The following is a 27,598-nucleotide window of genomic DNA, read 5'->3' as shown; positions in this document are numbered from 1 at the left end:
TCCCTAAGCAACAATCTAACACACAACTTCCAATCATGCCAACCCTACAGATCTCTACACGTGTCCATCAACTGACAGCTATCACAGCATGTGCAATATCTCAAGCATACTGATTCTTAGTCACTAAATGATTAAATTACTATAAATAATTACATCTTATATCGAGTTCTTTCTTGAGTTAACAAACAAAACCTTAATACCAAAATGTCCTGGTAAAAGAAACAAGAAAACTCTCAACATGGCTAAGCTATTAACAAGAGTTGAAGAAAGGATGGTAAATGCAAGAAGAAACATCTGTAAATTGAGACCCTGAAAGCAGTAATGTTCCTTCCTCAGTAATGCATTTCCAGATACTATGAAACACTGACTATGTATGTCTGGAGATGGGGCATGGTGAGGTAGGAGCAAGTGTGAAATATTGTGAATTTACCTTCTGAAGAACAAGAACTTTGTTCCAATTCCAGATCTACTAAATCACAGTTTTGTTCTGGTGGTAAATCAAAACAATAATTCGTAAAAGACAGGATGTAAATACACACACTATACAATATCTACACATCCTTGAGCAGGGAAAAATAGACAAAGATTACAATTAATCTTTTGCTTGCCCTAGGTGTTTTAAAAATTCGCTAATGCTAATTAAGGAGTTAAAAGCCAGATTCACTTTCTCATACTCTACATAATAGTTTGAAGGCTAGATGCAACCAAGAAACACATTCCAAATCTAACTGGGTGTGAACTTTGTTTAGATGTATGTCTGAGTGACAGCAGGCCCTTTAAAATCAACAGCCGTTATTTACATTGAACTAAGCCCTTATAATTATTCTGAAAATATTTAGAGGTGGGCATTGTTGAAAACAATGAATTTTACTGGAACCTTTGGAAGGCATTATGTTGAAATTCTGAAGAATATTAATTGAGGTGGATGAGGCAAATACTTAATATGAGAAAAAAGCATCACTATGGCACGAGTTTGAATGTCATGGCTTGGTGAGGTAGTTATCTTTGAATGTCATGGCCCAGTTTCTGCTGTAAAATTAATGGCAGGGCCAACAGTACTCACCATTACCTTAAAAAAACACAAATGTGGCAGCAACTTCCAGCGATCACAAATGCACAGTTAAACACAGAAATCAGGAAGTTCCTGTCTCAGTTGACCTTGTCTCTCAAAGTATTGTGACACTGATATCTTGCCCAGAAACTCAGCACCAAAATAACATGGAACAAGTGAAATGATGTCCCAGAAAATAGAGAATGTGTCTATTCTGTTGCAAGTGCATTTTCTTAAAATAGTGTGGGCAACATAATATCAAATTTAAAATAAACAATTGATCTAGCATCAGTTGTCAACTGTGAAATAAAACTGCAAACTTCTCTGATGAAGGGTCTAGGCCCGAAACGTCAGCTTTTGTGCTCCTGAGATGCTGCTTGGCCTGCTGTGTTCATCCAGCCTCACATTTTATTATCTTGGAATTCTCCAGCATCTGCAGTTCCCATTATCTCTGATACTACTTCCACTAACACTTGCCTGCAGAAGGGTTTCCTAATTTCACTTCTGGAAAACTTGGCTCTATATTTTAAGAATATGCCTTACTATTAGGTTTTCATAGCAATGAGAGAAGTTTCTCTCTAGCCACTTTTCTTACTATCTTGAAAACTGTGATCAAATCATTCTGCTCTCTATTCACTTTGGTAGAAAAATATACAAACACAGAAAATCTTTTTCTTTAAATGGAGAGCGCTTGGGAAGGAATAGTATCCAAAAGAAGACAGGTAGCCTTGTTCTCGGGCCACTACAAGCTAGCATGCAGGTGCAGCAATTAGGAAGGCAATGCAAATGTTGGCCTTCATCACAAGGGGATTTGAGTATAGGAGTAAAGAGTGTATACAGTTGAATTAGAAGAATTAGAATTAGCTTTGTTGTCACATATACTCAATGAGCACAGTGAGAAGTTTATACTTGCAGCACCATCTTAGATACAAGGTACCTAGGCGCAGCTTCTGTGGTTACAGAAAATAGTGAAATAAGACTCCAGCATTGCAGAAATACAAAGTGCAGAACAGTGATCTTCCAAGCTGGTACCTAGCCTCCAGTCTGCCCTGGCTCCAGAATGTGCTGGCTTGCCCTGAGGATCATGAGGTTGGGATCACCCCAGGCGGCTATGTCTGGTCATTATGATGCCATGGGAAGCCAATATGCCTGACTGGGAGGTCAGCACTCCAGGCCAGAGGCCCCTCGTCATGTTTGCACTGAGGCCAGGAGTCGTCAGAAGCTGGGAGAAGATAAAGAAGGAAAAAAAAGGGAAAAGAAGCAGGATGGGTGGAGCAGATGAGCCCTGGCTGAAGAGTCCTGATCCACCGTCATCTCCGTACAAGATGGCTCAGTTGGATACAGCATCAGTAAGACCATACCTGGAGTATCGTGTACAGTTTGGTATCCAAGGAAGGATATATTTGTCATAGTGGAAAGGCAGCAAATATTTACTAGACTCATCTATGGGATGACAGGTTTGTCAAATGAGGAAAGATTGAAGAACCGAGGTCTGTATGCAATGAGGTCTAGAAGAAGAGTTTAGATCACTCAATGAGGTAATTAAGTGAAACTTACAAAACTCTAACAGTATGTGATATGGTGGATACTGATAGGATATCTACCCTGGCTGATGAATCCAGACCTGGAGAGATAACCTCAGAGTAAGGACTGGACCATTTAAGACTTAATATTTCCTCACCGAGAGTGTGATGAATCTTTGGAATTCCTGACTCCGGAGGAATGTGGAAGCAAAGTTAGTCATCGAGAATGCTCAAGCAGAAATAGACAGATTTCTGAAGACTAATGTTTCCAGGGTTTGGAGTAGTTGAACCAAAGCTTTGAGAGAGTCGAGAAGTAATCTCCCGGTATAAAAGTCATAAAGCAATACAGCTTTGTGATTACTTTCTTTTCAGAGCATTTCCTGTATCTGAACATCCAAATCTTTTTGGATTTTCATTGTTTGTTGCCTTTTATCATTTAGAATGCACGCTGATCTAAGCATTTTAAGGTAAAAAATATATGACCTCACATTTACTTACACTGAAATCTATTTGTCAAGGTTTAATTAATTTATTTAATCTCATAATAGCTTTGTAATTTTACACATTTATATACCTAGTTTATAATGCTGCCCCATCATTGATGAATTAGTCCAAAGTTGTGAAGGTAAGGTGGACTGGCCACACTAAATTGTCCATAGTGTCCAGGAATGTGCAGGCTGGGTGGATTAGCCAAGAGAAAATGTAGGGTTACAGGGATAGGATGAGGGGTGGGTCTGGGTCGGATTCTCTTTGGATGTTTTGGTGTGGACTCGATGGGCCAAATGGCCTGTTTCCACACTGTAGGGATTCTATGATTCCAGAATTCTTGGATGTGTGGCTTTCTATCCCAGCACGTAATTTGTTAATGAATATAATAGACAGCTCAGACCCAACACAGATATCTGTAGGACGGCGTCAGTTAAAATCTTATATTCATTGTTGCTGCTGGCAAGGCAAACATTTGTTGTCGATCTGTAATTGCCCTTGAGAATTGCCTTCTAGAATCGCCACAGTCTGCAAGAACACCCACACTGCTGTTTGGAAAGTAATTACAGAAGTCCGGCCCTGCAACAGCAAAGGAACAGCGATGTTGATCTAAGTCAGGATGGTGTGTGACAGAGGAGAACTTGTCATCACAGCTGCGTTACAGAAGCACATTTGTGCACAGTAAAGAACCCAATCTTTGTAACTGGATTTTGTGATATCAGATCAGTGTTAAGAGCTGGTCAGGAAACACAGAAACCCCGACCCTCAACCCCTTGAAAATAATGCCATTGAATGTTTTACAATCAGCTAAGATGGTAAACAGTATCTCAGTTTAAATCTTATCTGAAAGCCAGCATTTTTGACACTACAATCAATGGCAAACTGATTGTTATTTAATAATATCTAGGCAGATATAAATATCTATGTTTTTATACCATTCAAGGAGTTAGCAAAGTCTAGCAGCTACAGTTAAAAAAAATTGTATCAGAGATAATGGGAACTGCAGATGCTGGAGAATCCAAGATAACATGTAGAGCTGGATGAACACAGCAGGCCAAGCAGCATCTCAGGAGCACAAAAGCTGACATTTCGGGCCTAGACCCTTCACCTAGCTGGGCTGGTTTTGGGATGCAGTGGGGGAAGGGAAGATTTTGAAGCTTGTGAAGTCCACATTGATACCATTGGGCTGCAGGGTTCCCAAGCACCCAGATGTTCACCTGCACATCTGCAAATGTGGTATATTGTATCCATTGCACCCGGTTTGGCTTCCTCTACATTGGGGAAACCAAGCGGAGGCTTGGGGACCGCTTTGCAGAACTCCTCCACTCGGTTTGCACAAACAACTGCACCTCCCAGTCGCAAATCATTTCAACTCCCCCTCCCATTCGTCAAACGACATGTCCATCATGGGCCTCCTGCAGTGCCACAATGATGCCAATGGTATCAATGTGGACTTCACAAGCTTCAAAATCTCCCCTCCCCCCACTGCATCCCAAAACCAGCCCAGTTCTTCCGCTCCCCCCACTGCATCCCAAAACCAGCCCAGACTGTCTCTGCTTCCCTAACCTGTTCTTCCTCTCACCCATTCCTTCCTCCCACCTCAAGCCACACCTCTATTTCCTACCTACCACCTCATCCCGCCTCCTTGACCTGTCCAACTTCCCTGGACTGACCTATCCCCTCCCTACCTCCTCACCTATACTCTCCTCTCTACCCATCTTCGGTCCGCCTCCCCCTCTCTCCCTATTTAGTCCAGTTCCCTCTCCCTATCCCCCTCTCTGATGAAGGGTCTAGGCCCAAAACGTCAGCTTTTGTGCTCCTGAGATGCTGCTTGGCCTGCTGCGTTCATCTAGCTCCACACTGTTACCACATTTAAAAAAAACATGTTTCTGCTATTTACTGTTCAATGAATTTGTTTGGCCAACCTAAAATGATGCCTCTTTGCAACGAGCATCATTTTGCTGCAGCATAAAGATTAATGCCACGTTAAGGTACAGAACAAAAGTTGCAATCTACAGATGGCTTTCGTTCTGTTATGCTGGCCAAGTTACAAAACTTCCCAAGGCTATTGGGCCAAGCATAAGATGCCAAGATAGGAATGACCTATGAGAGTATTGTCAGACACAGGAACAAAGATTAGATAGGGTAAAAAGACCCAACAAGGTAACACAGGTGACTAGGTTTAATCCATTACATCCAAGCCCAGTAATCAAGTTGAATGTAAATATTTTAGCAAGTTATAATATTTCAGACTCTAATAAATAGGACTGAATGCATGCTATCTTCTTGGACTCTCAAGATGGTCCAAAATCTAGACCAGTACTAATGATGGGGAATCGCAATTGCAGCACAAGATATGGATCAGAACTGGCATTTAGAATAATTTTTTGCCAACATTTAGAGATGTGAAGACTGGAGGTTGTCAGTTGGTTGAATGAAAGTACAGAACACGGATAGGATTTGGAGAAATGTAATTGTACTTAGGTACTGGCTGGCTTGCCAAAGTCATGTGACCTTTACCTGGCTGTACACAGTCTGTGGCAGCTATGGGTCCTGAAGAAGGGTAACACTTGAAGCACTGACTGCTCCTTTCCTCCAGATGCTGCCTGGCTTGCTGTGTTCTTCCAGCCTCCTGTTTGTCTACCTTGGATTCCAGCATCTGCAGTTTATTTGTCTCTAATAAAGCACGCACATGACCTTAAATATGTTGCCAAAGAGCGGTGCAACTGAAATTGTTCGGATTTTCAGAACTGAAAGACTGCTGTTTCTTTCAGTGGCTGGTTAAGTTTAAAAAAAAGCAAAGCAATCTGTAAATTTGAATTACAGGGTGAGTCATAATGTTTGTGTATTTTTCACTGCCTGTTTTTGGTGGAAACAAAAGGTGACTAGCATCATAAGCGGAGGTTGACATTCTCTGATAACTAAAACCGAAACACCCAGAGAGCAGAACCTCACCTTAAAGTGAGTTTAAAAACGAGTGTGAAAAATGGTGTAACCTGCTTCTCAGCAACATCTAGTTGTTGAATAAAACAAGTCCCTGACACTCACTCTACAATCAACAAATAACAACTTATTTATCTGACCATAACAGTGAACAAGTTAGTTAAACTATTAACAAATAAACCCCTTCTAACTACCAACTATTCCCGAATAAAACAAGATTCTAATGGTATGCTGTTCTAATAAATAGAAGTCCTACTTACGCAAAATTTTAAGAACAGACTTTAGTCTCTCGAAATTATAGCCATATTACATGTCTTCTGGAATGCTCTGTGCCTTCTTCGTCAAATGCTGTATCGGAAATATTAACTAGTTGTGCCGCAGGTACCTTTGCTTTAGATGGTGCTTTTTCTAAACCGTAGAGAAGACTGTAAGAGCTCTCGATTGTCACGAGAGCTATTAACTCTAGCAGATGGCAGCTAATTCTCCTGATTTTCCAACTGCCCTCTCCTTTTATACCCCTGAGGATGTCTTAATTTCTGACAACAGGATTGGTCTGATATTGTCAAAATCATCAATTTTTAATTCAATTGGTTTTTGGTCTCTGAGTGCGTGGTTCAAATTGATTGTCTAAAATCAAAACTGGTTGGCTTGGTAACAAAGCAAAACTGCTTGTTCTGCTAATAGTACAGCCTTTTGATAGAAATGTTCCAGTTCAGGTGCACTGTGCACCTGCAAACCCACATACGCACAAACCTCAGGCATCCTTTTTGAATCCCTAAGTGTAGAAAAAGCACATCATCTTTTAAAAGGGACCTCACTCTGCTTTCCCCCCCAACTTCCACAGCATTTTACATTTAGTCAGAAAACTATGAAAGAACTTATTTTTAAAAACTAAGCAGGTAAGAGTAGCAGGTCTGTTTTCAGTGCTGCAGAAAGAATGCTACAAGCCATATTGTAACTTAGATCTCACTGTAGATTATAAAAGACAGTCACAGATTTTGCAGCTTTTGAAGGTTAATTTTGAACCCCACGTTAGTGTTACGTATGGACGGAATGTGTTAACCTCAGAGCTTGGAGACAGAGAGACTATCGATCAGAATATGATGGCACTCATATCCAGCAGAATCCAGAGAGTTTGGACAACTGCAAGATGATCTTGTCAGATGCAGGAATACTGTCATGGTCCCCACGGAAAGTGCGATACCAGAGTTGCACTACTCCCACAGTCATAACAAAGTCCTCAATTTTCCCCGCCTGATGAACACAATTTAACTGAGACACTGGCCAGGTTTCTGTACTTAACAAGAAACTATAATTTTATTACAAATAAATCAGTTGTAACCAGAGACAAGTAACATCCTAGATGTCCTCTTATTTCAAGGATGGCAACTTCCCCCTTCGGTGGTCGAAAATGCTCTCGACTGCATCTCGTATTTCCGACACCTCTGCCCTCACATCTCTCCCCGGCCCCCAACAAAAACAAAGACAGAATCTCCTTGGTCCTCACAGATTACCCCTCTAACCACTGTATTCAATGTATCTTTCCCTGCCATTTCCGCCTACAATTCAATCCCACAACCAAAGATATATTTCCCTCCCCACCCCTCTCTCTATTTCCTACCTACCACCTCATCCCGCCTCCTTGACCTGTCCAACTTCCCTGGACTGACCTATCCCCTCCCTACCTCCTCACCTATACTCTCCTCTCTACCCATCTTCTTTTCTCTCCATCTTCGGTCCGCCTCCCCCTCTCTCCCTATTTAGTCCAGTTCCCTCTCCCTATCCCCCTCTCTGATGAAGGGACCGCTCTCTCCGCAAATTCCTCATCCGCTCCACACTCCCCACTACCCCCAGCACCTTTCCCTAAAACCACAGCTGGTGCTACACCTGCCCCATACCTCCCCACCTCGCCTTCATTCAAGGCAGCAAACAAGCCTTTCATATTAGACAGAGGTTCACCTGCACATCCATCAATATGGTCTACTGCATCTGCTGTTCTCGATGTGGCCTCCGCTACAGCAGTGAGAACAAGCGGAGGCTCGGAGACTGCTTTGTAGAGGACTACACACTGTTCGCAACAACCGACAACACCTTCCAATCGCGAACCATTTCACTCCCCCCCCCCCCACCCCGTGACATGTCTATCCCGGGCCTCCTCCAGGGTCACAAAGACACCACCTGAAAACTGGAGGAGCAGCACCTCATATTCTGCCTTTGGAGACTACAACCCAATAGTCTCAATGTGGACTTTACCAATTTCAAAGTCTCTCCACCCCTGGCAGCATCCCATGACCAACCCTCTCTCTTATCCCTGCCTCCTTGACCTTACACAATCTCTCCATCTTCTCTCCCACCTATCTGCTCCTCCTACCACATGACCAATCTCACCACTGCCTATCTGCACTCACCCAGCACCATCCCACCTACTTTCCTCAGCCCTATCCCTCCTCTCTTCATTTATTTCAGAGCTCCCTTCCCCCTCCCCCATTTATGAAGAAGGGTCCAGACCCAAAATGTCAACATTCCTGTTCCTCTGAGCTTCCTGACCTGCTGTGCTCCTCCAGGAAATTACCGTGTTATCTCTAACTCCAGCATCAGCAGTTCTTACTATCTCTGATATGATGTATCAACTTAGGACTCTGCCCCATCTTAGACCACTGCACGTACATGCAGACAGATAGTACAGGAATCTTGGGTTATCAGATCAAACATGACGTCACCAAATGGCAGAAGACTTGATGACCCAGATGACCTATTTCTGCTCCTACAAGCTTCTCACGGTCATTTTCATTGGTTAGAGGCAGCAGCTTCAAGGTAAAGCATACATGAGATTAGCTACCTGTCTTCCAATTCTTTATTACTTCTCCACAAGGAGGGGGAGGGATACTGTCATTTTTCAGGTTGTGGAGGTTTCTGCCCCTGTATTGTTTCCACAAAGGCTGTCCACCTGCCCAGGAACCACACAGATGTTGTCATGCTGATGATTCCTGACCCACACAACCAGCCCATTTGAAAAACCTGTCTTTTATCAAAGTTGTCCCAAACTTTCACCACAGTGCTGATGAAGCTCCAGCAACATCTCCCACTGCTTGAATAAAATGTAGACATAACTCAGAATAAGTTCTACTAACTGGGTTAAAACACAACGCATCTCTCCATAAATTCCTCAGTTTACAGTCGTATCCAATTTGCATTTAATATGGTCTTTATAATGTCTCAAAGGGACAGAATTCCTGCCAAAGCATAACTGCTGCGTGGGTGCGTGTGTGTGTGAGAGAGAGAGAGAGAGAGAGAGAGAGAGAGAGAGAGAGGGGATGGGGAGAGACGGGGGGGGTGGTGTGTGGGATGAGAGACTTATTCTTAAGAAAGTGATCAATGACAGCAGGACTTATCAGAATCTCACACAATTCAAATCAGTCATCCCTCACTCTTCTCCAATGGAAACAAGAAAGATTGGAATAATATGATGGAATGACACTTATGTAAAAAGGAGAAACGGAGAGCCCAGCAAGTGGGAAATAATGAGGATCTAGAATTCTAGAAAATAGACACTAAACAATTTCCACTCACCTTGGTTGAAGCAAGTCTAAAACTTGGACTAGTAACTCTAAACATGCCAGAGTGTGGGATGTGTAGTGTTTGCAAGCCACTAAGCTGCTGACTGCTGAACAGACGCTAAACAATTATAAAGATGTTTTTACGGGTCTTGGATGTTTTCCTGGCAAATTTTATCTTGAAGTGGACGAGAATATGAAAGCCAACTCATCATCTGGCTTAAAGTCCAGCCTAAAAGATAAGATAAGAGAGCTGGAAAAGAGCAATCAACAAAGTCACAACCCTTGCAGGATGGATTGTCAGCACGTTAGCGGTGATATAAACCTGGAAAATAGGCTAAGCATAGAACCAGAGGATCTCAATAAAGCTTTGAATTGATTTCACTATTGCATGCATACCACTGAAGAAATCTTGTCAAAACTTTTCTAGGCAAAGGTTTTCACAATGCTAAATGGAACAGATGGTTTCTGGCAAGCAAGAGTAAACTAAAGCAGCAGTTTCTTATCTATTCAGGAGATGCAGATGGATGCTCATGCCTTGTGGTGTTTCCACCTCTCCAGAAGCTACGTAGATAGTACAAGAGTGTGGAAGCTATTGTGGATGATCAGCTAGTTACTGTATGTGGAGACACAACGGCAGAATCCATCGTAGGTTGCAGTCAGAATCTAGAGTGTCTGTGTAACAATATCATAGCTTTAAGAGGTAAATTTTGTCCTTTTCACTTGAAGGTTAAGGCGTGTGCCAGGCAGTCTGCTCCAAATCCAATAAAGTAAACAGCTTGGGATTTTGGCTTAAAGTTGGGATAACAGAAGCAGCCTGAATGAGTAGGGTTAAGCTCCCACAGAACCAAGATTATTTTTCAGTTTTAGCTTTCTGCAGTTGCTGAAGTCTTGAAGCTGGATATGGAAGCTCTTATTCCTCTCTATTACAGCTAAAAGCTGGTGTTCTCTTCCTGCTGCTAGAGTTGCATGTGAGACAATCAATTTTACTGAATCTGCCTTTGCCAAGGGTGTGTTTATGGGATAACACGATATTGGAATAGTTAATTAGTAATAGTTAATACACTGTTTTGTTAAGTATTTCAATACAGTTAAGCCAATTCTTAATTTTTGTTTTGTCTGCATTTTAATTATAGTGTAAGAATAAAGTGTATTTTGTTTCAAGCCTGGTAGTTTGATCAATTGAACTGTACACAGAACACAACCTTTACAATAAGAAAAAGTTAAGGTCTAGACTGTCTTAAAATATTTTGAGGGGTTTTGGTCTGGTCTACAACAACTGCTCGACAGAAGTTACTAATAAATCTGAAACTAAAGAAGGAAAATATACAATTGAAGATGCTTGAAGTCAACTACACTCATTATATACTCAGAAAAAAAAAATCTTCACTCAAACCCTGACGAGATGAGAGCTGTAGCAGGGATGCACAGCTGAACAGAGGTGAAAGCAGGGCAACAACCTATTGGACACAAGAACTTTATCCATGATTGTTCACATCTAACTTGTAATCAGTATAGAAAAAGCAGCTACTTTCACTAGAAAATAACAAATGTCAAGGCCAGTGCCAAGGTACTACAATGTCAGTGATAAATTCACCTTGCAATGTGACGCAGACACAAGGGCAGGACTTCCAGCAACTCTTATGCAGTAAGGACAACTAATTGCACTTGCATCCATCAGACTGACACAATCTGAATGCCACTACATTCAGGTTGAGTGTGTGTGCCTGGTCAATGCCTTTGTTTTTGAACAGCTTAATCAATACTTGTAGGGGAGAGACAAAGTGAGAGTGGTGCCCAACCACAACACACTTAATGCATCTTCCTCACACCACTATTTGCTCTAAAGCAACTGTAAAGAATATTATTTCATTTGCAAAGATACCATTTAGACATGACATCCAGGCAAGAAAAACACTTCTGTTTGCACTCAGTGCTTTTCAGGCTGTTTGCGGCATCTATTAAACCCAGATCGCTTAAAAACAGAGATCATACGAGAGTCAAGTGGAACCAAAATAATAAAAGTCACATAATAACAGCAAATAATAAGGCAACAGTGAGCTTTCAGGGCTCAATTTCCAGGTGTACTGTGCTGTGAGAAAACTGGAGAAATTTAGCCAGCTTTCACTGCTGACCTGAATTTGGAATGAACCAAATCTCTTTTTCTGCATCAGGCTAAATATAGCACAGTTATCAAAGTGATGTTTATAATCGTCAACCTCTCTCTCACCATCTCGGCCTCGTATGCGTTGACAGCTCTTTACGATCCTTGATTTGATCGAGTCCTACAATAACAGATGTAACACGCAATGTTAAATTCCCCTGCCATTGTGAGGGCCAGACTGAATGCTAACCATGTCTATCAGCAGCTACGGCTTTCCTCATTGATACAGGACAGGCAGTACTGACAGATCACAGCAATGACAAGGTGACTAACGAGAAATAACCATGTTGATTAGAGTAAAAGGTATTGAAGATCCATAAGAAAAACAATACGGGAGGAGGGCAGGGCTCAGATGCTGTGGATCCCTTCAAGAATTTCAGTCATGAGAAATTTTAAAGACTGCTCTGCATTAATTAATCTCTGACACAATGGATTCGCAGCCAGCAATAAATTTGAAAAAAAAATCTGATATTTGTATTATTCATGTGCTGCACCATATAATGGAGTAACAAGCATACAGCCTACAATCCTCTCCAGTTGAGCTTCTAATCTCAGTTCTGTCACAATAGGGTAAGAAAAGAGGGACCAAAATAGTAAGACTACAAGAATTGGATTGTATTGAGCAGTAAATTAAAGCACAAAGAATACATGCCAATAGTGATTAGTCACAGGGATTCAACAAATTAAGGTTCATATCAAAAACATTAGCCTGTCTTTCAGACACAGGCTTCCAATAATTACTGTATCAATGACAGATTTCACACAATTCACAGATTTTGTTTCAGATCCATTCTTAAATCAAGGCACACTGCTTCTTTCAGTCAAATGCACATCACTGTGTCTCTACCTTAGTACATCCATTTTGCACAACCCATGGTTACAGACCAGAGGGAGTTGGTGCATATTGGAAATTGAGTTACACCAAGCATGAAATAAACACCATCTGATTTTGCTACAGTTACAGCAGTAACCCAGCCCCTTCAATGTCAGTTTTGCTTTCATGCAAGCCTATTTGCCATTTACAGAGAGCAGCAGAAACCAGTGATCACTGATAACATGTCTGTACATTCAATGACTCAGCCATTTTGTACTCTGCAAATTAATTGAGTAGTCCTGCTTCCATGGTAACAGCAAGTACAACAGTCCATCTGCGTAGAATCCAAATCTTCTTAATCCCTTCCAAATTAAATATTATACGCAACACTAAAAGCCACTTTCTCCAGATTGAAATGCCTTGTACAAAGCTGATATTAGCACATGGTTCTACAACCTCAATTTATTTCCTTCATAATCACTATTTCACTAGCAAGTCCCTTGCCAATGTAAATTCAAAGTTTGCTGATGCACCAACACATACCTCAGTGACAGGGCCCCATCCCCAGCTTTCAACCTCCATAATTCCAGGTATACCACTGCACCTTGCCAAGAACTGTCCTGCTTGACACTCAGTCAATAAATGCATTCTCAAATACGGTCAGTGGTATGCATCTTTTCCAGTCAGCACAAATCCGCAAAATCTTAACAGAACATTGCATTTGTAATGAAGGAAATTTAACCCCTTTGTCAGATATTAATGGAGGAGCTTGCACATCTGCTTTAATCAATCACAAGACACAACCTACCCTGGTGAGTTGTTCCAAGAGGCGTTGGTTCTGTTCAGAGAGTTCCCTCAAGGCTCTCACTTTCTCCTTGTTTGCCTCACGTAACTGGACTTGATGTCTTTCCAATTCATCCTGGAGCTGTTTCAGATCGCTCTCCAGCTCAGCAACACGGCCTTCCCACTCCCCCTCACGGTTCTCGAATCGTCTTCGCAATTCGTGCTTCTCTTGTTCCAGATGCTGATGGGAAATAGGAAACCATATTACTTCTGAGATAAGAAAAACATGAACTTTCTTTAAAGAAAAAAAATTGAGGAATTTATAGAAAACAAATGTAGGAACACTAAAACTAGAAAACTATATACCAGGTGCAACTTGTCACTAAAGTCTACGGTACTACTCAAAATTCAGATTAGCAAAAAACAGCAACTTGGTTCTGGTTTGGGTATATTACTCCATGATCAAAATAAACTGTTTCATTATTTCTGTTTTGGTACAAGCTACCCTCAAATATTGATTGGAGACTTTGTTGAATCAGTTAGTTTGGTTTGGTCCACAGGTTGAAGCACTAGTTTTGAAGGTTGTTGGCAACTACTTAAAGCAGCAATTAACTTGGCTGTGTCTTTCAGAAGCTGTCAATCTTCCTTTACTAATCAGCTGAATGTATCCTTCAGTAGTATATGCAGACATTTGAAGGTCTTACAATAGCCAATTCAATAATGACTTGAATTTAACCAGTGTCTTTAATGTATAAATACAATCAACTGTATCAAAAGTTGAGGCAAGTTGAGAAGGGTGAGGAGGAATACTTTGATAAGTCACTGTCACGTTAGGTATCATGTGATTTTGCTAATAGACATTCTGTATTATATCGGGACAGAATTCTGATTGCAGTTATTCAGTAATAGTGCTGTGGGAATGAAGCATGTAGGTTTGACTGTCAGTAACACATTTAAGAACTTTTGGGAGGAAAGAAAATTCGTAGATGGAGTGATACTTCATAGGAAGAGAGAAATGTGTTTTGAGATTGGGATCATGGCAGTTTGAAAGTGGAAGGAGCAGAAAAGAGAACTGTTATTATGACCAACCAACATGAGAGCCAAGAGGGAAGATGGACAATTAGTGACTTAGTAAGAAAAGGATCAAAGCAACAAGAAGGAGGTTATAAAGAAGGTAAACTCAGAGGGCACACAGGGAGGTAGTAGATAAACTAAAGATGAAGATTCAGGTCCAAGGTGGTGGTGGTGTAGAGGAGGTTTGGCTGGTGGGCTGTGGGAAGGGAGGGTAAAAGCTGAAACAGCTCTTCAAACAATCTTAGTCCTAGTGAGGAAGAAATCTATTAGCTAATGTTCTATTTCAGTGCGAAGGAGGTGAGGAGAGGTTTGAGATAACAACTCACAGAGAAGAAAAGACAGGGTCAACTTTGCAATTCTGGCCTTCAACAGCAGGACCAAATAGTGCTTTGTATGGTCCAGCCAGACATGGCATAAATGGCTAAATCAGTTGTCTGCTACATCCATTCAATTGGATTCCCTTGCATTTAGGGAGGAGAGACGAGGACCTAAACAGGGTGGCCAGGGTGAGAGATGGAAACTAGAGTTTCAGAAGTGGAGTTGAAGGGGTGATTGAGCAGCATATGGGCCATTGTAGGCAGCTAGGATTTAGCAATCGCGATTATAAATGAATTGTGCAGCTTAACATTGGCAGAGGTACTGTGACAGACAAAGAGACAATTAAGAGCTAACTGGAGTTTTAAACAGTTGGTAGGGAGTTTGAGATGTGTAAAAAGAACTGTTACTTTCCCCAGAAGCAGATGCTGAAGCTCACATGGTTGAGAGAGACAGATCCAAATAGTAAGGGAGCCCCTGAGAGTGGTCCGAAATGGTTTTATTGTAATCAGTGCTCAGAGAAGGTAGGCTGATTTTCCACAGGAAAAGAGGAGCACTTTTCTTTAAGTTAACACACAAGATGGTCCTGCAATTGGAGAATTTGCCTACAAAGAGGGAAAAATTTGAGATATTTGTTGGAGATTAATTTCATTTACTCGTCGACCAGGGTCAGTTTGCCTCATGTGTTCTGGATGCTGTGACTCTTGGGCTTGAAGGATTAAGGATGGGTTTAAACCAGTGCAATGGGTTGAGATTGGAGATGGTGAATGACTTCTGTACCAACTTTGAGCACTGAAGACATGAATCATTGCATTTTTTGAGGTTAACAGTAATGGTGGTACGCTAATTAATAAAGAAAAGTGAAAAGAAAGTAGGGAGTTTACAGTAGTAGTGGGAATTTAAGGCAAGTATGGGCAGACAGAGAGCTTGACAAATGACTGGGAAATGGTCAGAAACAGCTTTACTGCTCATAGAATGCTAGGTGGTGTTAAGGCCATTGAGTGTATGGAGAATTTCTGTGAATAGAATTAAAGGAGGGCAGTAAAGTGAGTGAAGAAGGACAGCATTAAAAGTTGAAAGCACTGACAAGTAATTTTTCTTGGGCTCGAAGAAGAAATCGTGGTGCAAATTTTTCAGAGGGAATACAGAAGAGGCTCCCAGACATATAATAGGATCGCTAACTGGATGTAGCTGAAGTGGAGAATTCACGGACCTTTGTGAACAATTTCTGTTGGTTCACAACAGTCACTAATAGCACAGGTCTCTGCTCAATCTAGATTTTGAATGTATGCTGCAAAAGATTGCTTCTTCACCACAGCATATACTTCAGTTTACACATGGTAAAGTGAAAAGAATTGTTTGAAAATTACCATATACTGTTGAATCTTCAAGCACTAAACACACCATTTTTCAGGCAAAATTGTTCAAGGGCTTAGAAGCAGAAGACACAAATATGTGGCAAACTATAGGAGAATGTAAAAATCAAACACGCCCAGGAGCACCTCACAACATGACACCCACACATTGCAGAGAATTTCTGTCAATATCCCAAAATCATACCAGTCTCTTTCTCTCTCTCTCTCCTCCCCTTTTTGTTTCACACATCCTGTGATCTCGTTTTCGAACAGACCAAAAAACACTTAAACCATGAGTGAGTTGCAAAAATGAATTATATCGAGTGAGCAAATCCCTTCCATTTTTGAAAAAAAAAACTAAAATTCATTACCTTGATTACCTAAATTCCCATATTGGGAATTTCTACTACAGCAGTCAGACAGGGAATGAGGACAAGCGCTTACAGCCATGACATTATGTACCCTGCAGCTCTACTTATTACATAAACCTTTATGAAATTGTGCAAATACCCTTTCTTAGCACCTGCCTAAAGAGGAGGTCATAACCCTTAATATATAGCTGAACAGTAATGTTGGATACAACTGCAAATTGAACTCACTTGCTAGTTCAATAACAGGTTATCACATCAATGGGAGACCTGTTGTTACTTTCTAAAAAGGTGCCCAATGATTGGATAAATTCACAATGGAATAAACGCTTTTCTATCTGACTTGCTTTCTCCACTTGTGACTAATATTAAAGGTAACAGAACTGTACTTGAAATTAATCAAAATGGTGAAATAAAGATTATCAAGAAAACAAAAAAGGAAATTTCTGAACACATCTCAAAAATGACCTAAACCGATTTCATACCCAGAATACAAATGCAGAGTAAGCAAGATTTCTGTCTATTTTGTAAGGGGTAACTCACTGTGAGCACACAGTATTCCTATTCTTTTAGTTAGGCAGAGATTATCCGATGTGGTTGCAAACAATATCTTTTCCTGTTCAGCAGTAAAACATTTACTCATTCAGTATCTGAATAGCTGTATCACTTGTTCACCTATACCAGAGTTTAGAAGTAGCTTTGTTTCCTTGATCATTGAGAGTTGAAATTTCTCCCAGTTCCCTGTCACATCTTCAATACAAATCTGCACTCCCATTTGTTTTTTATAACTGGGATGTGCAAGAAAATGGGATTTGTTTAGAAGAAAATCATGGTTTGCACAGACATGGTGGGCCGAAGACCCTGTTCCATTCTATGTCACTTCCAATCCCTAATGCCAGAGTTGGCCACATTAAAAGACTGCTACAACAGCAAAGACAGCAAAAATAAAACTTGCATTTCGGGTAATAAAGATTTCACTTCAACAACTTGTAAGCTAAATTGGGTTGATATTGTATGGGTTGCAACACAGCTACAAATGCGAGGGATCATAGACATAGGCTGAGCGACTGACATCACTTTTTAATTCGGCTCGTTCTACTGAAATTAGTGCTGTGGAGAAAGGGTGGTACTTGTTTGTTAGTCCAAAGACGATTGTGTCACTGCAGTCTGAACTAAATTAGTCAGATTAAGTTAAGTTATCTGTTAACTACACAAGACAAATAATCGATCTTAAAAGAGTTGAAGTTTTAATCAGGACAGAGGTCACAAACTGAAATGGCAGAAATACAAAAAGGTCAGGTTTGTGGAAAACTTAAAACAGCTCTGTAAATAAAATCAATAAACTGTAAAATTGAAGATTTAATATATATTGAAGTTTTGTTTGAGAAAACTTGAATGTCTGGAAAATAAATGGCTGGAACCACACGATATTGGATCCACAAATGCTCAAAACATGAACAATAGCGTGAACAAAACAATGGCAACGTGATTATCTCAAGATTAGACTTTCAAAGCCTAAATATGATAGAATGTAGATAGGATCAACATTTCTATTGCTTCCATATTCCAGAAACAACATATGAGCCAAAGACGATGTTAATTTGAATACATCAGGATGCAGGGGACAGAATGTGGAAAACTCTATATATAGAGCTTAGGAAGAGCAAGAAAGAAAAGCTCAAAGGAGTAATGATAGCAAAGGAAAATTAATAATAGAAATTATAAAAATATTTGTGTCTAAACACGTGCGTTAGTTCACCATCCGATGATAGATTAGTCTAATCATTTTCAGCAGCAATACGTCATTCCCCGTATCATTGTCAGTGACTTGGTAATTTATTCATTGTTTCTTGGCGTAGGTGGGTGAATGTTTATTGAGGGCCTAAGAAAAGGTTGTGGCATTGAATAATGGAACGAAAATTCTTGAATTTCACAGACATTACACAGCAAAGTCAACCCTCGCTACTCTCTGTGTGACTCTCACAGCATTCTGCTCGTGCATGAATCCTAACCATCTCCACAATATGTCACTGCATAGCATGCTGCCAGTATGTGGGAAGTTGTGCCATAACAATCCTCACCATGCAATCCACCACAAAACAGGATTATCAACACAATTTATACTTACAAGGTCTTGCAGCAATAACATAGGACAGAACAGTGCCCAGCAACCTTGACCAAAGAGATACATCCAATCTTAGAAACAATTTAATCATCAGGGTACGCTTAGAATAATTTATTTTCCTAAGAATGCGAATGAACCTCACAACTTCCAGTTACTATGGTATGCTGCTGCTTTCTCTCAGATGAAGTAGGCAGGACGCAAGATAATAGATGCAGTAGTGATGAGGAGCAATTATATTATGTAAAACAAAAACGTGTGTTGCCCTTCTTCTTTGATATTCTCCTGTAACTATGATCCAGTAGAATGTAAATATGAACTATCCACATTATCCTGCAATAGCCACCAATAGACAAGACTTTAAACTCTTGTCAGTTTTCTACTGCCAGGAATGCCAGTCAGTTCAAACTACTTGACATGCTGCTCCAATCAAAAGGGATACAATCTGATGAATCATTCAAATTCCTTTCAGTTAATTGGGTAGTTGTAAGTTTCTAACAAAGGGAATAAATCATATTTCTGAATTTTCTGACGGCAGTCAAATATACAAACCCTACCTTGTTCCACAAGATAGACAGAAAATTATTTGCCATTTTGGAAAACTTTGTTGCAAAACCTTGTTTGAGTAGGCCCAGACCAAATGAAGATCTTTTCCATTTCTTGAGAAACCTACCATACATTTGTTTCTGATTAAACTGTTTTCAAACAAAAAAAAAACCAAAATGTTTCACACAGTGAAACTGTAACATCTGAAGAACAGTAAGGAAGGCTCATCTCAACATTTTTAATGTTGATTGAATTAATGGAAAGATACTGTCAGTACAAAGAACTTTGATTTGTTTTGTTACTTTTGCTTACATAAATACATGCAATGCATTTCCGGTAAAGTTTAGATAACTGCGGGATTGAGGATTCAAACTATCAAGATGAAATGTATCTTTGCACAGCAGGGGCCCTGAGATTCTGCTGAAAATACAGATGTGTAGCATATCAAGGCCCTAAAGATGGCTTTTAGACATTCAAAAGCAATTTGTACAGTAGTGTACCATGAATCTGCGCCCTTAAAATAAAATTATGTAAGGACTTGATAGACCGAGAACATTATATGAAGAATGGTCTTTTCTCCCATCTCCAGCCTTCAATAGCTCTACGGTAGCATTTTCAGTAGGTTGTGGGTTCAAACCCCATTTTCACAAAATCAAATAATTCATCTAGAATCCAGCAAAGTACACAGTGTACTAGAGTATTGGTGGTGTATTTTTTAAAATGACACACTGGACTGAGGTTGCACTTTCTATCTCAAATGGGGGCAAAGGTTTCCATAGCTCTGTTCAGGAAATGCAAGAGGGAACTTCCAGGAAACTGGTGAAAATTTATCTTTCACCCACCATCACCAAGACAAATGATCTGGTCATTGAATTGTGGGAGCTCAAATATGTATAAATGGTTTGCCACACTCAACTCAGGGTATTAATCTTCTAATTTAATCGCACCACAAAAGTTCCTAGTAATTGTCAGCTCCAACAAAACAATCTTGGATTCTCCCATTGACCAGAAACTGAACTGAACAATTCATAAAGAGTACGTTGGCTACAAGAACCGGTTAGAGACTAGAAATTTTGCAGGGAATAATTCTCCTATTGCTGACCTAAAACTTGACTTACATCTACAGGGCACAAGCCAGCAATGTGATGGAAAAGGTACCATTTGTCTGAATGAGTGCAGCTCCAAAAACACTCGATAAGCTGCCCACAAGTGGCTACTCAGCTTCCACCTTTAACAATCGTTTTCTTCACTGTCAGCAGTGTGTACCACCTATAACATGCACTGTAGCAAGGCTCCTTAGACAACACCTTTCAAATCCATGACCTCCACCATCTAGACAGGCAAGGGCAGCAGACAGTTGGGAACAGCATCGCTTTCAAATTCCCCTCCAAGCCACACTCCATTCTGACTTGTAACTAGAACAACATTCCTTCACTGCTTTTGGATCAAACTCCTGGCGCTCTCTTCCCAACAGCATTATAGGTCTGCCCTACACAAGATGTCCTATTGCTGTTCTTTACCACCTTCTCAATAGTTCTCAATACAGCTGAGCAACAAATGCCAGTTAAACTCTCCTACCATGGAAGAATTAAAAAGAAAGAAGGTCCTCCGAAAGTTTTGTTTGAGAGGATTTATTTTCCTTTTCCTGTAACACTTTCTCCATAGTTATAGACCAAAGGGATCTATAATATCCAGTCTCCATCGTCACAAGCAGAGAAGGTTTTGTAGAGCTTGGAGGAAAAATATGGAGGAAATGAAAACCTTTGCTTCCTCTTTTCCATGCTCAACAATGGAAATTAAACAAGAACATCATTTAAATATCCTTCCTATGATCTTATTCCACAACTCAGCCAAATAGATGCCAAATGAACAGTACATGCAGCACACTTCAGTCTGAAAATGTGCATATTAAGCAACATTTCTCTCAGTACATTGTGTGTAGTATGAACTGTATGTTCACGTTCTTACAGAGTTCAATGTGAACAGTACTCCATTGTACGCGGCTGTCTGTGCTGTCCTCCACAGATATTTTGTTCAGCAGGTTCAGACAACATTTCATAAATATTTACATGGACTATTTCTTCCATATTCTGACAGTCCAACTGGCCAGTGTAACAGCCTCCAATGTTTGTGTCATCTCCTTTAATCCTCAGCAATTCAACCCTCAAATCTCTGCTCCTTTGAATGTTAAGTAAACCAGGTCTGTAAAAGCAGTATTATTTGCAAAATTTGAATTGTGGCTCTCTGGAAAAGAACAACATTTCTTGAAAAACTCACTGCCTTGTCACGGTATCTATGCAAATACTATTGTTTATCCAACTTGTTTTACATATGGACACTGAAAATGTTCAGTATGCTATGTTAAAGAAGCAAGTTGATTAATTTTCTCAGCATTTTGTCTCCTTGCTCTACAAAGCCTTCTTGGCTTGTGAGGTTGGAGGCTGGACCTCAAAGAACCATATCTCAACTTTAGGCTTTAAGAGCTAAACATTTGAATTCTGCTAGGCTCCATGTTTGGTGCTTAATGAGGAAATAAGTGTGTTGGGAAAATTCACTGCCCATTTGTCACTTGGTGATCTAGTCTTGGATACACCCGATTGGAATGGAATGCCAAAAAGCATGTCAAGAGGCAAGGAATCTTCAAGCAATCTTGCTCCTACTCAACACAAGTCAAGCAAAACGTACACCAGATAAGACATCAGCTTGTTTGAATTTGCAAGCTGAAGGCCTGACATTCCCTAGCATAGGAACATTCTTAGTTTAGAAGATATAGCTAACCTGCCGGAGGAACACTTAGCTGAGGCCAGCTACAATGGTAATTACCACCACCTTCAGATATATCTACCCAAAAAGCAGCAGTGAAATGTTCTCCAGTCCCAATCATCCTTGTGGAAAGAGGGGATGGAAGGAGATTGTTCTGAGAATCTTGACCCTTAGGTTGTGCACAGCTTGGACTCCAATGTTGCATTTGTGCCTATTCTGAGCACTGCCTCAGGAAAATGCGCCTCCTAATGAGATGAAAATGACATTCCCCTTAGCATTGGAATGCTTCCATCTATTCTCATCAATAATATCCCCACCTCCCTTTGTGGAAACATCTATAAATATATATATAAAATGGAAAGGGACATTAATCCAGTATAACTGGGCTCCTCTTTCTCCTCTACTCTGTGGCTGTAGAGAAGTTGTACTCTGGTCGTGCAGGGTTCAACACTGAAGTAGGTCAGCAGCAATAGGTCTCCTAGCTATTCTTTTAATACTATGATAGAAGAAAAATACATAGTCATTTAAATTAAGACTCATCAACCCTCGGCTAACAATAAAAGGCGGACAAGACATTTGTGGAAGCAAATATTTGCAATAATGTTCAGAAAAGTAGCTAAACTTGCTTAAAGCACTAAATAAAATCTATATCAGATTTGAACTTGTTTTGGTATTCTCCTTGAAAGCCACATCTGTATTTCTCTCCCTCCCCATCATATGTTACCCATAAGCGACTTCACCCATAGAATTTAGTTTAAAATTTCATTTGTGCTTCACGTGCTTCAGTCTTATACCATTCCTTACAGATGCCAAGACTGTTGCCAGGGTCTTCATTTCTAATCCAGCATTAAGAACAAGATGAACCAAATTTCTTTCCATCATGGAAACAAACTTGACACACGTCTCAGCATTCCTTCGATAACTCTGTACGCTTACCACGATCACATCAATCTTCCTCATTTGCACTTCAAGATCCACCTAGCAGCGCAGAATCGTAAAACTGTTTAATGCCAAAGTTCTCAAATCTTATAAATCAGCATGCCAAGTTTTTCCTCCTACTAACATTACCTCATGTTGGAGGCTAATGTCATCATCAGTACCTGCACACTCTCGTTTGGAATACATTCTCTACATCTCTCCACATCGCCATCCTCTATACTTTCCACTATTTCCAATAAGCTGCCTACGTCTCCCGACCTCTCTGCTTTTCTTTTGCCCTGTTCTTTGTGGTAACATTGTGTACCATGTATGTTTTAGAAAAAACAAGTTGTCAAATTTGGTCACAAACAGGAATATATTCTGTGCATCCTTTTGTATGCGTCTGATCTGCTTTAATTTCAGGAAGGAGGACTTGCTTAAAATTAAACAGACAAGTACCATAGTGAGGATTTGGAGACTTGGGAGGGGCATGAAAAAAAAGATGTCCATTTTCATTTCATGGTAAATTCTTGAGTTTTCTCTCTCAAAGCAACAATGACTCTATTCTATCACACATCAAAGTCTAAGTATCTCATCAGCAAAATTGTATGCTCAACAACAGAAAGAGATATGTTTGACAGGAGTTGCGTACTGAACACATTTGTAGAGATCATGAGACACATTCTTTTTTGCTTATTTGATGCAAATTAGAGCAATTTACTGGCCTCTGAATAGACAATATTCACACAGCAGTTTAACCATATCGTCACAGCCACCATAAAGTGATTCAGAAGAGAAACTGCTCTTCCCACACGTCCAGCAGTAAAGTGTCCTAAAGTTACAGATCGGCATTAGAATTATCAGCAGTCCAACCACGTCTAAAACACTAAGTTCCAGTTTAAAAAGGTCACAAGTCATTAATCAATTCACTGTTCCAAAACAGATTGAGCCTAAAAATCGATCCCATGCCCAAAGGTGCAAGACATCTAACAAGGCTGTTGCATTAAGTTTGTGAGCTGCAAATTAAAACAAATTAGCTACTACTAAAGTGTGGCACCAAAGTATTCACCTTCCAGAACATTCAATGTCAGTGGTGATATAAATCAGTGATATTACAATATGTCCAGATTTGAGTGTTCTTAACTGGCAGCATTTTTCAATTTCCAATCTGGATGCGTACAGTAAGGTCTAGGAAGAATCGAACAACATTAGATCATCAGGAGTGTTGTAACTGTAGCAGAGAGGATGGACAGTGATGTTGTGTATTGGAACAGGATGGCATAATCGCCATGAATAGGGTACAAAAGTTACAAAATGGGGAACATCATGGCGAAGTGCGATAGAAAAGGGTCAGCTTGGATGAACAGCAACAGCATAACATGGCTCAGATGGAACAATGCTAATTGGACAGGAATACAATGAACTACAAGGCTGTTAAATGCTCAACTAAATACAAGTAGAAAACATTGAGGAGAAACAGAGGCCAAGATAGGGTTGGCTGAGGATGGTTTGGTTGAAAGGCAGAGTTGGGGGGTGGGGATGTGCAGGGGAAATGGGTTGATATGGAGTTTGTTGAAGGAGAGTTGGGAAAAGAGCAAGATGTGGAAACAGAGGCTGTGGGGTGAAAGACGAGCCTTATTAAGCAGCAGGTGGGGGGGGGGGGATGGTGAGTTGAGGTAATTTAATTGGTAGGGTTTGGTAGGAGGGCCATGTTGGGGATCTCGTGTGGGAGTGAGGGGGGAGGGCTGACGGGAGTAGTAAAAGAGGGGTCTGTCAGGGGGAGTGAAGGGGCGGTCTGATGGGGGCATCTGATCGGAGGGGGTGGGGGAGGTGTGCGTGCGGGGGGGGGGAGGTGTGCGTGCGGGGGGGGGGAGGTGTGCGTGCGGGGGGGGGGGAAGGAGGTGTGCGTGCGGGGGGGGAGGGGGAGGTGTGCGTGCGGGGGGGGGAGGTGTGCGTGCGGGGGGGGGGAGGTGTGCGTGCGGGGGGGGGGGGGGGAGGTGTGCGTGCGGGGGGGGGGAGGTGTGCGTGCGGGGGGGGGGGAGGTGTGCGTGCGGGGGGGGGAGGTGTGCGTGCGGGGGGGGGGGAGGTGTGCGTGCGGGGGGGGGGGGAGGTGTGCGTGCGGGGGGGGGGGAGGTGTGCGTGCGGGGGGGGGGGAGGTGTGCGTGCGGGGGGGGGAGGTGTGCGTGCGGGGGGGGGGAGGTGTGCGTGCGGGGGGGGGGGAGGTGTGCGTGCGGGGGGGGGGGAGGTGTGCGTGCGGGGGGGGGGGAGGTGTGCGTGCGGTGGGGGGGGAGGTGTGCGTGCGGGGGGAGGGGGAGGTGTGCGTGCGGGGGGGGGAGGGGGAGGTGTGCGTGCGGGGGGGGGGAGGGGGAGGTGTGCGTGCGGGGGGGGGAGGGGGAGGTGTGCGTGCGGGGGGGGGGAGGGAGAGGTGTGCGTGCGGGGGGGGGGGAGGGAGAGGTGTGCGTGCGGGGGGGGGGGAGGGAGAGGTGTGCGTGCGGGGGGGGGGAGGGAGAGGGAGGTGTGCGCGCGGGGGGGGGAGGTGTGCGTGCGGGGGGGGGGGAGGTGTGCGTGCGGGGGGGGGGGAGGTGTGCGTGCGGTGGGGGGGGAGGTGTGCGTGCGGGGGGGGGAGGGGGAGGTGTGCGTGCGGGGGGGGGGAGGGGGAGGTGTGCGTGCGGGGGGGGAGGGGGAGGTGTGCGTGCGGGGGGGGGGAGGGAGAGGTGTGCGTGCGGGGGGGGGGGAGGGAGAGGTGTGCGTGCGGGGGGGGGGAGGGAGAGGTGTGCGTGCGGGGGGGGGGAGGGAGAGGGAGGTGTGCGCGCGGGGGGGGAGGGGGAGGGAGGTGTGCGCGCGGGGGGGGGAGGGGGAGGGTGTGCGCGCGGGGGGGGAGGGGGAGGTGTGCGCGCGGGGGGGGAGGGGGAGGTGTGCGCGCGGGGGGGGAGGGGGAGGTGTGCGCGCGGGGGGGGAGGGGGAGGTGTGCGCGCGGGGGGGGAGGGGGAGGTGTGCGCGCGGGGGGGGAGGGGGAGGTGTGCGCGCGGGGGGGGGAGGGGGGAGGTGTGCGCGCGGGGGGGGAGGGGGAGGTGTGCGCGCGGGGGGGGAGGGGGAGGTGTGCGCGCGGGGGGGGAGGGGGAGGTGTGCGCGCGGGGGGGGAGGGGGAGGTGTGCGCGCGGGGGGGGAGGGGGAGGTGTGCGCGCGGGGGGGGGAGGGGGAGGTTGTGCGCGCGGGGGGGGGAGGGGGAGGTGTGCGCGCGGGGGGGGGAGGGGGAGGTGTGCGCGCGGGGGGGGAGGGGGAGGTGTGCGCGCGGGGGGGGAGGGGGAGGTGTGCGCGCGGGGGGGGAGGGGGAGGTGTGCGCGCGGGGGGGGAGGGGGAGGTGTGCGCGCGGGGGGGGAGGGGGAGGTGTGCGCGCGGGGGGGGAGGGGGAGGTGTGCGCGCGGGGGGGGAGGGGGAGGTGTGCGCGCGGGGGGGGGAGGGGGGAGGTGTGCGCGCGGGGGGGGAGGGGGAGGTGTGCGCGCGGGGGGGAGGGGGAGGTGTGCGCGCGGGGGGGGAGGGGGAGGTGTGCGCGCGGGGGGGGAGGGGGAGGTGTGCGCGCGGGGGGGGAGGGGGAGGTGTGCGCGCGGGGGGGGAGGGGGAGGTGTGCGCGCGGGGGGGGAGGGGGAGGTGTGCGCGCGGGGGGGGAGGGGGAGGTGTGCGCGCGGGGGGGGAGGGGGAGGTGTGCGCGCGGGGGGGGAGGGGGAGGTGTGCGCGCGGGGGGGGAGGGGGAGGTGTGCGCGCGGGGGGGAGGGGGAGGTGTGCGCGCGGGGGGGGAGGGGGAGGTGTGCGCGCGGGGGGGGAGGGGGAGGTGTGCGCGCGGGGGGGGAGGGGGAGGTGTGCGCGCGGGGGGGGAGGGGGGAGGTGTGCGCGCGGGGGGGAGGGGGAGGTGTGCGCGCGGGGGGGGAGGGGGGAGGTGTGCGCGCGGGGGGGGAGGGGGAGGTGTGCGCGCGGGGGGGGAGGGGGAGGTGTGCGCGCGGGGGGGGAGGGGGAGGTGTGCGCGCGGGGGGGGAGGGGGAGGTGTGCGCGCGGGGGGGGAGGGGGAGGTGTGCGCGCGGGGGGGGAGGGGGAGGTGTGCGCGCGGGGGGGGAGGGGGAGGTGTTGCGCGCGGGGGGGGAGGGGGAGGTGTGCGCGCGGGGGGGGAGGGGGAGGTGTGCGCGCGGGGGGGGGAGGGGGAGGTGTGCGCGCGGGGGGGGAGGGGGAGGTGTGCGCGCGGGGGGGGAGGGGGAGGTGTGCGCGCGGGGGGGGAGGGGGAGGTGTGCGCGCGGGGGGGGAGGGGGAGGTGTGCGCGCGGGGGGGGAGGGGGAGGTGTGCGCGCGGGGGGGGGAGGGGGAGGTGTGCGCGCGGGGGGGGAGGGGGAGGTGTGCGCGCGGGGGGGGAGGGGGAGGTGTGCGCGCGGGGGGGGAGGGGGAGGTGTGCGCGCGGGGGGGGAGGGGGAGGTGTGCGCGCGGGGGGGGAGGGGGAGGTGTGCGCGCGGGGGGGGAGGGGGAGGTGTGCGCGCGGGGGGGGAGGGGGAGGTGTGCGCGCGGGGGGGGAGGGGGAGGTGTGCGCGCGGGGGGGGAGGGGGAGGTTGTGCCGCGGGGGGGGGGGAGGGGGGAGGGTGTGCGCGCGGGGGGGGGAGGGGGAGGTGTGCGCGCGGGGGGGGAGGGGGAGGTAGTGCGCGCGGGGGGGGGAGGGGGAGGTGTGCGCGCGGGGGGGGGAGGGGGAGGTGTGCGCGCGGGGGGGGAGGGGGAGGTGTGCGCGGGGGGGAGGGGGAGGTGTGCGCGCGGGGGGGGAGGGGGAGGTTGTGCGCGCGGGGGGG

General features: G+C 45.2%; 1 protein-coding gene across 1 annotated transcript in view; it reads right to left on the bottom strand.

The window, feature by feature from the left end:
* Positions 1 to 27,598, bottom strand: part of LOC125464345 (BICD family-like cargo adapter 1) — a 102,901-nt gene that overhangs the window by 65,792 nt on the left and 9,511 nt on the right. Inside the window, 1 exon segment of the mRNA XM_048556667.2 lies at positions 13,344 to 13,559. Within this exon segment, the coding sequence (XP_048412624.2) occupies positions 13,344 to 13,559 (216 nt within the window).

Source organism: Stegostoma tigrinum, chromosome 26 (genome assembly GCF_030684315.1).
Source record: "Stegostoma tigrinum isolate sSteTig4 chromosome 26, sSteTig4.hap1, whole genome shotgun sequence".
Classification (NCBI taxonomy): Eukaryota; Metazoa; Chordata; class Chondrichthyes; order Orectolobiformes; family Stegostomatidae; genus Stegostoma; species Stegostoma tigrinum.
The sequence above is the reverse complement of the archived record's forward strand: the minus strand, read 5'-3'. Positions and strand labels throughout refer to the sequence as shown.